This window comes from Trichogramma pretiosum, unplaced genomic scaffold (genome assembly GCF_000599845.2).
Source record: "Trichogramma pretiosum strain Unisexual culture from Peru unplaced genomic scaffold, Tpre_2.0 scaffold127, whole genome shotgun sequence".
NCBI classification, from domain to species: Eukaryota; Metazoa; Arthropoda; class Insecta; order Hymenoptera; family Trichogrammatidae; genus Trichogramma; species Trichogramma pretiosum.
In genome coordinates, this window is record NW_019640804.1 from 124,706 (window position 1) to 140,543 (window position 15,838).

The 15,838-nt window shown below is 45.4% G+C and overlaps 1 protein-coding gene across 1 annotated transcript in view; it reads right to left on the minus strand.

The window, feature by feature from the left end:
* The window catches only part of LOC106658084 (cadherin-89D), a 27,142-nt gene continuing 11,304 nt past the window's right edge, over positions 1-15,838 (minus strand). Inside the window, exons 9-26 of the mRNA XM_023459709.1 lie at positions 13,685-13,931; positions 13,275-13,433; positions 12,996-13,173; positions 10,317-10,578; positions 9,936-10,236; positions 9,180-9,864; positions 8,628-9,087; positions 7,430-8,023; positions 7,076-7,303; positions 6,749-6,837; positions 6,595-6,678; positions 6,458-6,526; positions 6,179-6,382; positions 1,775-1,984; positions 1,431-1,450; positions 1,166-1,382; positions 542-847; positions 1-307 (exon numbers count right to left, since the gene is read on the minus strand). Of these exons, the coding sequence (XP_023315477.1) occupies positions 1-307; positions 542-847; positions 1,166-1,382; positions 1,431-1,450; positions 1,775-1,984; positions 6,179-6,382; positions 6,458-6,526; positions 6,595-6,678; positions 6,749-6,837; positions 7,076-7,303; positions 7,430-8,023; positions 8,628-9,087; positions 9,180-9,864; positions 9,936-10,236; positions 10,317-10,578; positions 12,996-13,173; positions 13,275-13,433; positions 13,685-13,931 (4,620 nt within the window). The remainder of the gene's footprint in view (positions 308-541; positions 848-1,165; positions 1,383-1,430; positions 1,451-1,774; positions 1,985-6,178; positions 6,383-6,457; positions 6,527-6,594; positions 6,679-6,748; positions 6,838-7,075; positions 7,304-7,429; positions 8,024-8,627; positions 9,088-9,179; positions 9,865-9,935; positions 10,237-10,316; positions 10,579-12,995; positions 13,174-13,274; positions 13,434-13,684; positions 13,932-15,838) is intronic.

Here is a 15,838-nt window from a genome sequence, read left to right on the forward strand (position 1 = left end):
TCAAGTAAAATTACACCTTGGCCTGGCGTAAATTACGTTATCGGCGGACCTCAAATGTTGCGTCGAGGAGGAGTTAGCTGCCGCCGCCGCCGCAATCATCGCTTTTCCCTTTCCGTGCAGAAACGACGACGACGACGACGAGGATATTGCGGCTGGCAAATTTCCCATCGAGCCGAGCGATCTCGGCTGGCGCAGCGGATGCTCCTGAATCACCGTCTCGGTTATGTTGTTGAGATTCTCGGCCTCGGAGAACGTGCGTCTGTGGGCGATCGAGTAAATTGCGCTCGAGCTGTTGAACGCGTTGCCGCTGCAGCAGTAGTAGTACGTGTGCGATCGTGCGTGTACGTGTGTGTGTACGCGGCGTGCGTTTTGGAGAATAAACGGAGCCGGGGCGCAACGTTAACGAAAACACAGAGAAAAAAGAAAAGAAAATTGATTTCGTTTGATGGTTGCGCACAATTTGGCTGCATGCGATAACTTATATACACTATATCCGATTATGAAAAAAAAAAAAATTGATGATGTTCAAACAAAAAAAAACCTTTGACGTTTTTGATCCATGAGCATCGTTTGATAGCGCCTGTCACGGCCGCCGCCGCCGTTGTTCTCGTACTGCAGACTGCTCGGCTCGGCCTGATAGATCGATTCGAGATTCGTGAACGAGTGAAAGCGATGCTTTTTCGATAGCAGCATCGGATTTTTCGCGTTGCCATTGTTCCCCTTGGCTGCGTTGTTGCCGCGGCGTAAATCTTGTCCCCCTCGCGAACGATGCAGTTGCAGTTGTTGTTGGCCGTGGTGGTGTCGATGGTGTTGGTGATGCAGCGATTTCAGCGAGTCCTCGTAATCGCTGCGGACAGACAAAAAAAAGAGAAGAGCCGATGAAATTCGCGTATAGCGATGAAAAAAAAAAGAGAAGAGAGAATGACGATGATGAGCATGGAAAAGATAGACGTATAGAGCAAAAGTTATCGTGCAAAATTCTCGCTTGACAGTCTCGTTGTAATTTCACGATCGAAACATTTATTCAAAAACAATTATCTACGACATTCAATTTCCGTACACATTTAAATCGCGAATTAACAGCATGCATAATCGAACAGATCGAATTTCGTGCGAGTGTGAGTGTACTGTCTGTATGTGTATGTGTGTGGTTTGGCGAGTTTACTTTTGCGAGCTCGGCCGGTAAAAGACTGACTTGCTACTTTCGCCGCTGCTGGCCGGGCTGGACGAGTTGCTGCACTGGCAGAGGCGCGTCGGGCCGCCGCCACCCGCGACGATGCCCGAGTCCTGGCCGCTCGAGTGCAGCGACGTCGCCGACGTTTCCAGATTGCTGTGATTGCGCCTGCTACTGGCGCCCGATCGTTTGCCGTTGCCACCGCCGCCTCTGGAAGCACCACCACCACCGGCACCGGTCGCGGCGTCGCCCAAGCCGAGGCTCGTGTTGCTGCAACTGCTGCGAGGATCGTAGAGAGAGAGATTATATGCGGATGTTAATGGTGTTTTTTTGCCTCGTTCCGTCGAATTTAGTGAATATAACAGTGAATGACAGAGATGATTTTATCGTGTAACATTTTAGACTCAACATAAATGTTAATTAAAAAACAATTAACGTAAAACAATAAACACTATCTTACACAAACAAACATTATTTAAAATCTCATTGTATTCGACACTTAACATGAACTAATCCTTACAAATACTATGCAATACCAACCTCGAACAAAATTTCAACTCGACTATAAAAAAAAAAAAAAAAATGCGCATCGCGTAATACCTGTGAAATCTGACGCAGTTGGGCTCGTGCTCGCAGAAGCTGTTCTGGCGCATCTCGCCGGAGAACGAGGCCGTGGGGTCGTACTGGTGGAAGCCGCCCATGTAGGACGGGAACAGAGTCGAGGATTTTTGCAGTGTGCCACCGCCCGGCTCGAGGGCGAATCCCACTGGCGCGTGGAACACGCTGCCACCGGATCCGTACAGTTGACGTCTGCGGGGGTGTAGGCATAACAGAACGTCAATGCGTATATATGTACTTTCGATGCCGATATATATCGAGAATTTCTTTCATTGTTCGTCGCCGATTGATAGTCGCGCATTCCAATGTTTATGGCCACGAGCGTATAAATCGATCTATTGCTATCTATATGCACTGTGGCATTGTTGCTTCATGGAATTATTTCGGTTTCGCGAGTCGATCAGTCGAATTTAATCGTGTAGCGAAACTATATGAAAATTAAATCACCATGGAGATTTTATTTCAACAGTCATTACTTTTACTAGATATCCTGCTTTGACTTATACACTTATTTTTCCTATGTCACATGTAGATTTTTACAAGTTAAGTTAATAGCCATCTAGCGGTGTAAACAGGCTTTAATTATGATTGAATCTTCAAACAATTTTTAATACATGAAATTTTTAACAAAAAATTAATGTTTAGCATAAAGTTGAGTTTTTTTGTTAATTTCTTTAAAAAAAGTTTTTTACATGATTAATAATTTACCCAATAACAGTGTCATTTTCCACCTAAATAAACGTTACTTTTGTACACTTGAATTCAAAGTCTTACAATATGCCAAAATACTGAAACTTAATGAGACGGTTTGTTATTTTTTACGATCGCAAGGTTACCGTTAGTCTTTGCGACTTTTATCGAAGTCCGAACTGCGTACATATTCTTATGGTACACAATTGCACGAGATAATTGGATTTGCGTTTGATTGAAACATTCGTTCACTCGTAACAATACCGTTCGAATGAATGGCGTAGCTCAAGAGCGCGGAATGAAGAGCGAATGAAAGAAAAATCGTGGATGGGATATTTTTTCAAGCGAAACGTCTTTAGTTGCAATGGTTTTGAGGAGTGAACGTGTAATAAGCGAGCGTCAAGCGTTTTTTGAGTATTATTTGACCTTTTTTTTAATTGAATTAACTTAACTTGCTTGGTGTTTGATTATTTTTTATCGTAATTATTTATAATTTAATTGTGTACAAGTATGTTTTCTTTAATTATACACGAGGTCTTTACAATAACAGAATCGTTTGGTAAATGAGTGGTATGCCACTTTTGTTTTGTTTTTGACGACAAGTGTAACAAACAAATAGGTAAGAGTGAATTGTCAACCTTTATATCTGTTACGTATCAATGATATTTATGAATGGAAACGTCAAGTATCGAATTTAAATTGTTCGGCTTAATTCGGATTCGTTCTACGGCCGTACTCCGATTCCGAAAATTTGAAAAATGAACGTTGTTCAATGAAAGCGAGGGATTTGAATTTAGTGCGCACTCAATTTAACTTATGCAGGTGAAAGTAGCCCGATTGCAACGCGTCATGTCTCCCCATTACTCGCGCGCATGTGCCCATCTGAGCGAGTGTCTCTCGCTGTGTAAAACGACACCTGTAAGAAGGTTTCACGCAACTTGCGCCACTCGTGTCTCTCGAATAGCTTCGCCCACGTGTTTAAAAGCCAACCAAAAAAATATCGAATTCAATGCAGCGAGTGATTATAGAAGTGAAAAATAATTCATATAATAAGTGATTGTGCATCGTGCGTGAGCGCGCAAACGTCGTAATACCGCCGAACGAATTAACGTCAAAGTCAACATGGACAAAACGAAGAGCTCGGGAGAAAAGGTTAATTTTGAGATCGACGTTGAACTTCTGCGTCAACATTACTCGTATTTACTTAAAGCGGAAGATCAGCTTGAAATAGAGTTCGAGTATTATAGATTCAACGATGAGAACCTCTGGTTTTTGCACTGCGCCTGTAAAGAAGCCAATTACGAAGGTGCCGAGTATCATCTCGACCTCCTGGAGAATCCGAACGGCCTCCATCCAGTCACGAACGATTCGCCGCTGCACGCGGCTCTGTTTCGCGGCAGCGAGAAGATAGCCGAATTGCTGCTGAGAAGAGGCGCCGATCCGAACCTGACCAACACGATCGGATGGACTCCTCTGCACATCGTTTGCAGGCGGGACAACGACTTGGCGGAGAAGTTTTTGAAGATCTGCGACGAGGTCCAGAAGCAGGTGCGGATCGACGTCGTGGACAAGCTCGGCTACACACCGCTGCGATTGGCGGTCTCTAATTTCTTGCCGATGCACGTCAAGATGCTGTTGGATCGCGGCGCCGATTTGTCCGGCTTCGTCTTCCCCTCGGCCGCTCACTTCGGCGAGAGATTTTACGCGGACAGGATTAATTTCAGTCATAGCAAGTTGATGCTGGCGTGCAACGTCATGGACGTGGTCGAGCACCTCGAGAACGCGGGATACGAGCTCGACGAGAGCGACGCCCTCGCGATCATGAAACTGTTCGACAGGTACGAATTGTTCGAGGAGTCGTCGGCGGATCTGGTGAACGCGTATCGCGACGACGAGCTTTTCGCCAAAGAAACGGAGAGGCTGAGGATTTTGCCCGTGATCGACGTTGCGTGGGTTAGCTACGACAAGCCAGATACGACGCCGAGCCTGACGCTCCACGATCTCATCCACTTGACGAACGACGAGGCGGCTCGAGTGATGAAGCGCGAGTACTATCTCGGTTTCGCGCTCACGAGACAACAGTCTCGGCTACTCGAGCACCACAGTAAGGCCGTCCACGAGCATCTGTGCGAAAAGATGCTGAGAGGCTTCTTTCGGTGCTGGGCCAAGTTGCATTTCATGCAGCTGACACGCAATAGGCTGCCGTTCGAGTGCTGCGAAATGATAATTGATAATTCAACGCTCACGAACAAAGATTTGTATCACATTTGTTTGGCGGCCAAGGGAGAAAGTTCGTGTTATTGTTGCAGATTTTTAAGAAACAAAGATTACGATGAACGTACATGTGAACGCGTTTATAGAGTTTAATTTGTTTTTATTTTAATGTAAGTTTAGATTTTTTTTATAAAAAAATGTATACGATTGTAATTAATTTAAAGAAATTATTAATAAACAAAATTAACGAGACTGAACTCATTAACTTACTTCATAGATTTCAATTTTCTTGTGTTTTAATTTTATTTCAGTTTTTTTTTTATAAGAGGCATAACATAACCATCTGTTTTGAAGTGAAACGTCTTCAGTTGCAACGAATAAAAATTCCGGTAATCGAGGCTTTTATACCTTGGATAGCGTCTTACATAGTTGCTTCGCGCGCTGAGATTTTTCACAAACTCAGTCGATAATTCGATAAAATAAAATATCCTCTCGCCTTTTATTCCTGCCCCGGTGATCTCGTATTTCTTCCTTTCATAAATCTTTCGCCCTTTTTTCTTCGGCTTCGAGCGCGAGCATGATACCCCCGCGTGCAAGGCGTGGTTCTCGCGTTTAATGTACTTTACGATTTCATTAGGGCGAGCAAAAATATTATTCTGTGCTTACCTGCTTGGAGTAATAATTCGAGCTCAATGATGTTTTCATTTATCTCAATTCATCACGAAGGTTTTATTGATTTTTTGTTTAAGGGCAGAGTCTAAATTAGTCTACGTAATATTTGAATATTTAAAATGAACATTGATAAAAATACAATCTCTAAGAATCAAGGCAGTCTTATATATGGATATTCCTGAACTATACCATCGTTTCTCAAAATGTAAATATAATTGTTATTGTGAATGATTCTATCAATTAGTAGTAAAAGCTTTTATCATAAAAATCTTCATTATAATATAAAATTATTTTATTGAATAAGTTAAATGATTCGATAATGCACACATTTAGTTAACCAGACAGTATATCGAACGAAAGAAATTAATATATTACATGCACACAAGTCGAGAGTTTGAAGATAAATTATTTCACATGAAAATGATGCAGAGAAGAGTTAAATGAAAATTAGTGAATTAGTGAAAGCCCGAGCGTCGTTTCGTATAAGTACAGTTGAGAAGTAGTTATAAATGAAGGTTTTGGCAGGCAGTTAATCAAAGAAAAGCAGATTCTCCATAGAAGTCATAAACCTGCCGAGAGACATTGATGTTATGAGTACCCCTATAACTGAAAACAAATCATATTTTATTCGCACAAAAAGAAAAACAGCGTACTTGCGATATAATGTCGCAAAGCAGTGCAGCATTAGAACAAGAAAAAGAAAAAAAGAGAAAAAACAGTAATCGTGCAGTCGAAGCAATTTTCCGTCTCCAAATCGTCGCTATAATGCGTGTGCATTACCAACCGCTTCGTCTCTGCGCGCGCACTCACCGTTTGCTGCGTCTAACGCAAGTGATGCAGAGCGCGATGACGAGGGCGCTGACGAAGACGACGCAGCCGAGCACCACCACGGCCACCTCGAGGGTGGAGAGCAGATGCAGCTGGCTGGCGCGGCGCGCCTTGCTGCCCGCGATGTCCAGCACCTTGTAGCGCTCCAGCTCGCGCTTTATCTCCGACTTTTTGCTGCGGAAGACGCTGAAAAAGGAAGAGAGAAAAGTAAATACGTACAATATTCCCGATTTTGCATGGCTAGCTCGAAGCCAATCTTACTTTTGCAGCGTGTCGATGTCTATCATGACGTTGAGATTCGGATCGACGGCGTACAGATACATGTCGCTCCTAAAAATTTTTAAAAAAAATAATAACAAATTTTACTCATAGGATGAATTTTATATGAAATAACTTACGATGAAATATCGATGAGATTCTTTTCGGTATGCGGCTCTATTTTTCTAACGCGAATATCCAGTCCCGTAATGTTCTTCAAGGCACTGTAAAACAATTATCAATATTCATCAAAAAATGTCGCTCACTATTGAAGCGCATCGCGAGTGTACTCGCCTGGTAATGTTGTTGATTTCCTTCTCGATCTCCATCGGTTTCTTGCCCATTATCATGACTAATTGTTTGGTGTGATCCAGCACGTAAACCTAACAACAACAACAAAAACGAAAAAAGGTCCACGATATATTTTCCGTGTCAAATTCCATCGCCTCCCTCCACCCACGCAACTGCCGCGAGGAATTTCTCTCGTGCAAAAGTTGACTTTATATATAGAGATAAAGGATCGGAACGCGACCCTGCAACTGGCAGAGCTCTATAGGCTATACATCACGCATCAACGTATATCGATGGGCGCGCGTTAATACCACCGCTATATATACTCACAAAGACGTTGGCGATGCTGCTGCGGCCGTCTTCGGCGCCGGCCCTGTCGGTGGCCTTGACATCGAAGCCGTACACGCGGCCAGCGTCTTTGGCGAAGCTCGCGGCCGTCTGCACTTGACCACTCACTGGGTCAATGGCGAATTTCGGCGAGTCCTCGCCGCCGCCAGCCCGTCCGCCCAGGATCTGGTAGCGCACTTGGCCGTTTATACCCTCGTCCGGGTCCTCCGCCTGTGTATATGAGAACGTAATATATATAAGATTGCCAGCAAACTCTTCTCTCATCGATTTATCGACGACGAGAGACGTGTACGTCTATTTTTCTCGTAATCCGATATTGTATATTACGATCCTTACCTCGACCTTGATGATGTTGTAGCCGTAGTGCGCCGTGGTGGAGATGGCGGCCAGGATAGGCCTGCCGTTGGTCTTGAATTTCGGCACGTTGTCGTTGACGTCCTTGACCTTGAGGACGATGCGCGCCTCGTTGGGCCCGAGACCGTTGAGTCGCTCGCCCTCCACCGGATAGATCATGATCGGCATGCCGCGGCCGATCTTGATCTTGTCCACTCGCACCTTGAGCTCGTAGTGGCCGCGCTGCTCCCGATCGGGACTCGTGAGCAGATACAGCGAGCCGTTCACCGGGTCCAGGGAGAAGTGCTGCTTGACGTCGCCGGCCTGGTCCGCGACGATGCTGTAACGAAAGTGACCGCCACTAGCTCCCTGTTTCTGCTGATCGTCACCGGCAGCCACCGTGCGCAGATCGAGCAGTCGCAGCGGCACCGCCGTGTTCTCCTCGACCTCCACCTCGTAGTAGCGATGCTGGAAGGCGGGCCTCTTGGGATCCTCCGGGCCCTCGTCCACGTCGAGGATACGCACGATCAGCATGGCGGTCGACGTGAGACTGGGCGAGCCCAGATCGCTCGCGACTATCGTCAAATTGTGCACGCTCTGCCGAAAGGGGGCAACAACGATCGACGATGCAATGACGGTGTGTAATTTTTTTTTTAAATTAAAAATAAGTTCCATCGTAATTGAAAATAATTACATTAAATTTAATGCAAGTAGATATTTTTGATTTTGAATTTTTCGAATGAAAAGTCTTTGTTCGGTGGAATTTTTTCTTTACAATTTTCATTGAAATTCAGAGGAAAATATTGTAAATGACTGGTTTTAGATATTAAGCGAATTATACAGTCAGAAACTTTGCCATACACACACCCGTGTGCTGATCTTATACAATTATTTCGACTTTATCACTTGCGGATTTACAGATAAATATACTCGCCATCTACCGGTAAAGGCTGGTTTTAATTTTTCATTTCCTATCTTATTTTTCAATCAATCAACGCAAAAACTCAATCAGCACGGTATCATTAATTGTCATTCGAAATATTTAGATTTTAGTATCCAATTGAATTTATTTCGTTCAATCGGTGCTCACCCTACATCGACGAGTACTTCAATCAAAAGTATCTCGAATAGACATCGATTACTTCCACAATAAGTTCAAATTTTAGACTAAATCTGTCTTGTCAAACGGCCGCACAATTACCTGCGTCTCGTAATCCAAGCTGCCGATCGTCGTGATCAGTCCCTCCTTGTTGTCGATGGCGAAGTGCTGCGCCTGTCCCCGGGCGTACGGCATGTCGTAGAGTATGAGGCCGTTGCCGTTGCCGGCGTAATCCGAGTCGTTAGCGTGGACCTTGGTGACCACGGTGCCGGCCTGGCTGTTCTCCGGCACCGAGGCGTAATAGATCGGCACGCGCTTCGTCGTCGACCTCGACGACGATGACGACGCAGCCACGTCCGCCTTGAGGAAATTCGACATCTTGCTCGTCTCCTGGTAGCCGTGGAACTGCGGGGCGTTGTCGTTGACGTCCTGCACGTGGATCTCCAGGTCGGCGCTGGCCGAAAGACTCACCGTACCGTTGTCCCTCACGAGGACTTTGAGGTTGTACAGATCGCGCACTTCACGGTCCAGTATGCCGGTCACGAAGAAACCCCCGTGGTACCTGGTTAGGGGTGCGCGAGCGAGAGAGAGTCAAAATTTTATCTTTCGCGAATTTCAAGAAGCTATATATAATCGCTCGAAAAGATATCCTACCTGGATATCTCGAATTTGACGTTTCTATCGTCGCCGGTGGACAGCAGCTCGTAGGTGAGATTGGCGTTGGCCCCGTGATCGGCGTCGGCCGCCTCGATCCTGCCGATCTCCAGCCTCTTGTAGGTGCCCTCGGGCACGTCGAACGTGTACCAGGACTGCTTGAAGACGGGCGCGTGATCGTTCACGTCGAACACGTGGATCTTGACGACGACGCGGTCGAGCAGGCCGCCTCCGTCCCTGGCCACGATCTCGAGCACGGCGTCGGTCTCTGCGGGCAGCGCGCCGGCCACGGATATCTCGCCGGAACGCGAGTCCATGACGAAGTAACGCTTGACCGGGACTTTGCCGTCGCTCATCGACTTGGAGGAGGACGACGACAGCACCTCGGACAGGATGCCGTAGGTTATCTCGGCGTTGCCGGCCGCGTCGAGATCGCGAGCTATCAGCCTGATGATGGGCGCGCCCACGGTCACGTTCTCCGGCACGTAGAGCAGCGGCGAGCGCTCGTCGACTTTACCGACGCCGCTGCCGTTGAGCCTCTTCGGCGAGAGATCCGTGCCCGAGAGGTCGTTCTTCGACACGCGTATCCCTTGGTCGGGCAGTATCACCATCTGCACGAAGCTCGGCGAGTTGTCGTTCTCGTCGTCCACGTGAATCGTCAGCGACGCGTTCGAAGACTTTTTCTCTGAGAGCAATAATTATAATTTTTTTTTCAAGTTTCGGTAAGTAAGAGATAGGATAAAAAGAATAACGTACTTCCGTAGCCGGCGACGATCCACAGTCGATACAGGGCTTTTTCCTCGCGGTCGAGCGTCTGCGAGGCGTTACCGGCGAAGAATATCCGTCCGGTGATCTGGTCGATTCGGAATAAGTTGCTGCCATCGCCGCGCAGAGCGAACAGCACGCTCGAGTCCTCGTCCGGGTCTCGGGCCGCGACGTGGCTACCCTGCATCGTCACCTCGGTGTCGCGAGGGCTGTTCTCCGCGATCCTGCCCTCGTACGATGCCGAGGAGAATATCGGCGCGTTGTCGTCCTCGTCGTCCACGATTATCATCACCTGAAGAAGAATTTTTGTTTTTTAATATAGCCAACGTATGGGGTAAAAAGGCGGCAGCGGTAGCAGCGGCATCGACTCACTTGAAAAATGCCGATGCCGCGCGGGCTCTCGGCTATCGCCGTGATGCTGTAATTTTTACGCTTCTCCCGATCGAGGCCCGTGGGCGTGTACAGGGCTCCGGTCTCGGTGATGGCGATCTCCGACATGTCCTGCTGATTGGCGATGAGAAATCGCACGTTCTTGAGGACGCTGCTGCTCGCGTTGACCGGCACCACTTGGCCGATGAAGGCGCCCGCGGCGTTCTCGCGCACGTGAAACGTCAGCGGGGCCTTGGTCGTTCCTCTGGAAAAATTTAATTAACAAACGTGAGGGGGTTGATTTTGGCTAGTGACTCGTCGAAACTACGGAAATAACTTTGACTATGGGAATTTCAGTAAATCAATCGTCTTTTTAATTCAGAAAACTTGAGTGTACATACTTACAGCTATAAGAATTTATATACATTTTATCGTTTAGTTTCATTTAGTATGTAAAATTAGAACAGAGTTGACTTTATATTCGTGTCTTTACGTTGCTATCACGTTACAAAGTTCCACGACGTGCAAAAACAATCACGTCGAGCTCGCTTAAAAATTATTTTTTCATTCGTCAAGGGCCTCACACATCTCATGAGGGGTCTTTTCCTTCAACGGGCATGTCTCCGTCGTGTGTCCTTGAGCGCCGCAATGAGAGCAATTCCTCGGCCTTGATCGATTGGCAACGAAGCCACGACAATGTTGTTCCAATATTCTCCACTGTTCCTTGTTATTTCTCCTGTCTGCTTCGTATGAGAGGCCCAATTGTTCCAATCTCTCCAGGCTAGTGATTTGGTCGACGTAAGGCCTCATCCAGATGCTATAATCGTTCAGCAGATTGTTGTACACGACCGTCAGCAGGTTGTCCTCGGGGTGCCAACGGTACTGGCGGTGTGTCGTGACGAGGCGTCTCACCTCTGCCACGTAGGCCGACACGGACTCGTCCGGTTTCTGCTTGCGCTCTAGCACTTGCCGCGGAAGCGGCATCGGATACGAACCGCGCGGAATGTCAGAGGGCGGCTGGTTCACGACGAATTCGGCGGGCTGCTCGACTACGGCGGCTCTGGCGGGCTGTTGCAGCTGTTGCTGTTGCTGCTGCTGCTGCTGCTGTTGCTGCTGCTGCTGCTGTTGCTGCTGCTGCTGCTGCTGCTGCTGCCGCTGAATAAATTGCTGACCAAATTCCGCGAAAAATTGGTCCATAGACTCAAAGGCCCCGTTCGAGTACCAATCGAATGCCGAGCCTGAGAAGCATATCGTCAGCGCGCGCAACAAGCCGCCGTCGGGAATGACCAGTTGACGTTCGACGAGATGGTGGATAAATTCCCGCACTCCCCGAAGGAACTCCCGGGCGTTGTACTCGCTCTCACCGTCGCCCGAGAAGCGCAAGTTCCGGCTTCGCAGTATCTGGACGACCATTAGCTCCCTCGACACTTCATCCAATGTTTGTCGTAGTAGTTGATGTTGTTGTTGTATTTCTTGTGGTAGTTGTTCTTGTTGTCGTTGTTGTTGTGGTTGCAGTAGTTGTTGTTGTTGTTGTTGTTGTTGTTGTTGTTGTTGTTGTTGTAGTTGTTGTGCTTGTTGTAGTTGTTGTTGTTGTAGTTGTTGTTGTAGTTGTTGTACTAGTTGTTGTAGTTGTTGTTCTTGTTGTTGTTGTAGTTCTTCTAGTAGTCGTTGTGGTATTTGTCGTAGTAGTTCTTGTTGTCGTTGTTGTTGTTCCATTAGTAGTTGTTGTTGTTGTTGTGCTTGTTGTTGTTGTTGTTGTTGTGCTTGTTGTTGTCGTTGTTGTTGTTGTTGTTGTTGTCGTTGTTGTTGTGCTTGTTGTTGTTGTTGTTGTTGGACGGGTGGATCATGGAGGTACCGATCGTGATACGGGAGCGCCTCGGCCGACGAGCCACGTTGCATGGGAACTGGATTGATCTGCGGCCGTTCCGCCATACCGAGCTGGTTCGCCGGACTCGGCTCGGCCGACGCGGGACGTGATAGTACGGGGCCTGGATAGATCCCCTGCCACTTGGCTCGCCGTGCCTCGCGCCCCGGTGAATTTGGACTCGATTCTCCGTTGGATTCCATCTTTCGAGCTGGTGCGATTGAAAATTTCTTCGCTTTTTGTCGGTGAAAATTCCTTGCGTGTAATAACCAACGGAGCTACGCACGCTCGTTTGTCGTTCGATTTCGGCGGCTGTCGGCAGCTAACTGAACTCGACACGCGTTGTCGACGTGACGCAATGTCCCCCCGAGTTTCCTTGTTTTGTTTACAAATCGAGCAATCGAGCCGATCTATTATTAATTTTCTCGCGCCTCGACGTGTCACGACGCTAAGATTTTCATCTGTGAAATTCGACGTTTTGTATACAAATAATCCGGATCGAACTGTGTCACAATGATTTTCTAGTACATAAAAATTCTCTCAACTATCAATTATTTTTCAATTATTCTCGCGCGCATTACTGCAAACGCATAAATCGTTGCAAATGCGCCCGCTAAAAATTTGTCGCAACGAGAGGATAACGCCTCTCTCGAGCACGATCGAAAATTAATTGTACACGATTATCGCAAGTGGAACGAGAGATTATAAAATATTGCATTGTCTATCGAATGCACGACATCGTACATACACAGTCGTGTGCAATATCTATCATTACTGTAAGCGAGTAATTGTCGTTTCTATATGTATACACAACTTACTTGGTGAAAAGGCCGCTGTCGTCGTTGGGATCGACCACGTGTATCGAGACGTTGGTCACGAGGCTGAGGTTCCTCTCGTTCGTCACGACGGCCTCGAAGTCGTAAGTCGACCGCTTGAACTGCTCGATCTCGTCGACCACCGTGATCGTGCCCGATCTTTCCTCCACCGCGAAAGGCACTTTTTGTGGCGGACGCACAAAAGAATAAATATATATCGAAGCGCGTGCGTAATATATAGAAGTATACGTAAAATCTAATAATTTTTTTTTGATCATCTACCTCCTTCGTGATAGCTGTGCAGAAGGTCGTAGACCACGTCTTTGCCCTTGACGGCCTCGTTGACTCGGATCTGGCCGACGCTCGTGCCGACGGGTACGTTGGCACCTACCCAGAACTCGTACGGTGCTCCAACGAAGTCCGGAGTCCTCGAACCCTGGCCTTAAATTACGTAATGGGCAAAAAGTATATAGTGAGAGGAGCGTTCAAGTATTTTTGATTAATTAGGCCAATTGGGAGTACTACATAAATCAAATGCACAGTGCACAAGAGCTATTTCGAATATGCGAAAATTAATTTTCGGCAGTCGCGCTTTCGTGACAAACTAATTGATGATTTATACGATGCACAGTGCGAAGGTTTCGGCTCGTTCAAGATAAACATTTGCATCGATCGGAATATCGCGCACTTACTGTCAGGCCGGAAAACATCGATCGTCACCACGGCCAGGGAGAAGCGACGCTCGCTCGGATTCGAGGGCTGATCCGCCGCCTCGATGAAGATGGCGTGGCGTCCCTCCTGTATCGGACTCTCCGCCACGGATATGACGCCCGTGTCGGCGTTGACGTCGAAGGGTATTTTGCCGGTGACGTTGCCGGGCCGCTGAAGCTTGTAGCGCACCAATCCGTTAGAGCCGAGATCTTTGTCCACGGCGTGTACCTGTGTATCGACGTGAAACGATTAGTGCGTTCGAGTAGTTTACGAAGGAATTGTAGGATCAAAAAAAAGATGTTAATATAATTTTATCAGATAAAACGGTTCGCGTGATACATTATCAACACATTGGACCCTAGTTGAAGTGATCAATATTAATAAAGACCCAATGAATAAAAANGAGTGTTCTTTAAACAATTTCAAGAACTTTTTCATTTGTAACTTTTTTCCTTAAAAAAATTAGTTAAACTTTTTCTTGCTTTTAGTTTAACTAATTTTTTCCATGACAAGGATACATCTAGGGGAAAAAAGTTACAAATGAAAAAGTTCTTGAAATTGTTTAAAGAACACTCTAGAACTTTTTCAGAATTTTTCGAATAATTTTGGATTTTTGAGTTTCATCATTTTCCGAAAATTCAAAAATTTTCTCGAAAAATTCTGAAAAAATTCAGGGTTGTTCTTTGAACAATTCTAAGAACTTTTTCTATATAACTTTTTTTTCCTAGATGCATCCTTGTCATGTAAAAAAATTGGTTTAGCTCATATACGGTCTTTTTTCTACGAAGCGCCATTTTGTAGTGAAAAATGTTCAATTTCGATATTATGGATATTGGGCTTTTCAGTTTACATCCCATGGACACCGGTCGTGTTTTTTTTTTGTTTAATTGTTTATAGCTTTTGAACAAGAATTTTAAGATTAATTTTGAAGCCATATTCGAAAAGGGCATTAAATTTTCCGTTAGAAACATGCACTTATTAATTTTTAGTAAAATTCGGAATGTTAAAGATATTTGCCTGAAGTTCAGTTAAAAAAAGTGTCCGTCTGGGCGCTAACGGGTAAGCGGATTTTATATGATCTAAAACCGATATTTCTTTTTTTTTTAATTTAGACTAGTTTTCAACCACTTTATAAAATGCGAAAATACTACTCGAGGCCTTCATCACTAGATGGCGAGTACATTCATGTGTAAATCTGCAAGTGGTAAAGTAAAAATATTTGTATAATTCATAGTAGGGGTTTGAACTTTTTGCTCACGCATTTTTGAATAATTTAAATTGACAAAAGTACAAAGAAAATGATGAAACGATTATGCAACCTTTTACTAATTTAAAAAAATGAAGAAAACATAGTTGATTTCAATTTAATTTTAATGGCTTTTCCGTCGCTTTTTCGGTAAAAGCTCATTGTTAATACCGATCGCGTCTATCTTATAATTGCGATTAATCAGTCTATGACATTTTTGATAAATTCAGAGACGCGATATTATTACTCGCGGTTTATCAAAAACTGAGTAGCCAATTGAATGATCGCCCCATTCACTGTTCAGAACAAGAAGTGGAAAAAAATCTGTGCTGATGTTTTTTCACCACACTACAATGACAGTGTACAAAGGTGTAATGACAGTTGCACGCTCGAGGTTTAGGTAGACACAATTGTTTCGACACAATTTTTATTGAAATTTAGAAAAAAACATTTGTACAAGTATAACCAATACATATTTAAAATTGTCAATCATCATTACTTCTCGAAATTGTAGCATGCGTAATCTTTGCGACCTTCGTGCATTTTACTTTTGTGTCTTAGCAATTGCGGCTTTTGTCCAAATTTCTACTCGCATTCGTCGCATCCACAATCTTTGCGACCTTCGTGGATTGTTTTTTGATGTTTTATTAAATTTGGTGGATTCCCAAATTTCTTCTGGCATTTGTCACACGCATAATCTTGGTGCCTTTCATGGACTGTTCTTGTGTGCACGAGCAAATATCTTCCATGTCCAAATGTTTTTTTACACTTGTCGCACGCAAAATCTTTTTGGCCTTCATGTACTGACTTTTGGTGGGAGAGCAAAAGACATTCATGTTCAAATTTCTTCTCGCATTTGTTACATGGGTAATCTTTGTGACCATCATAT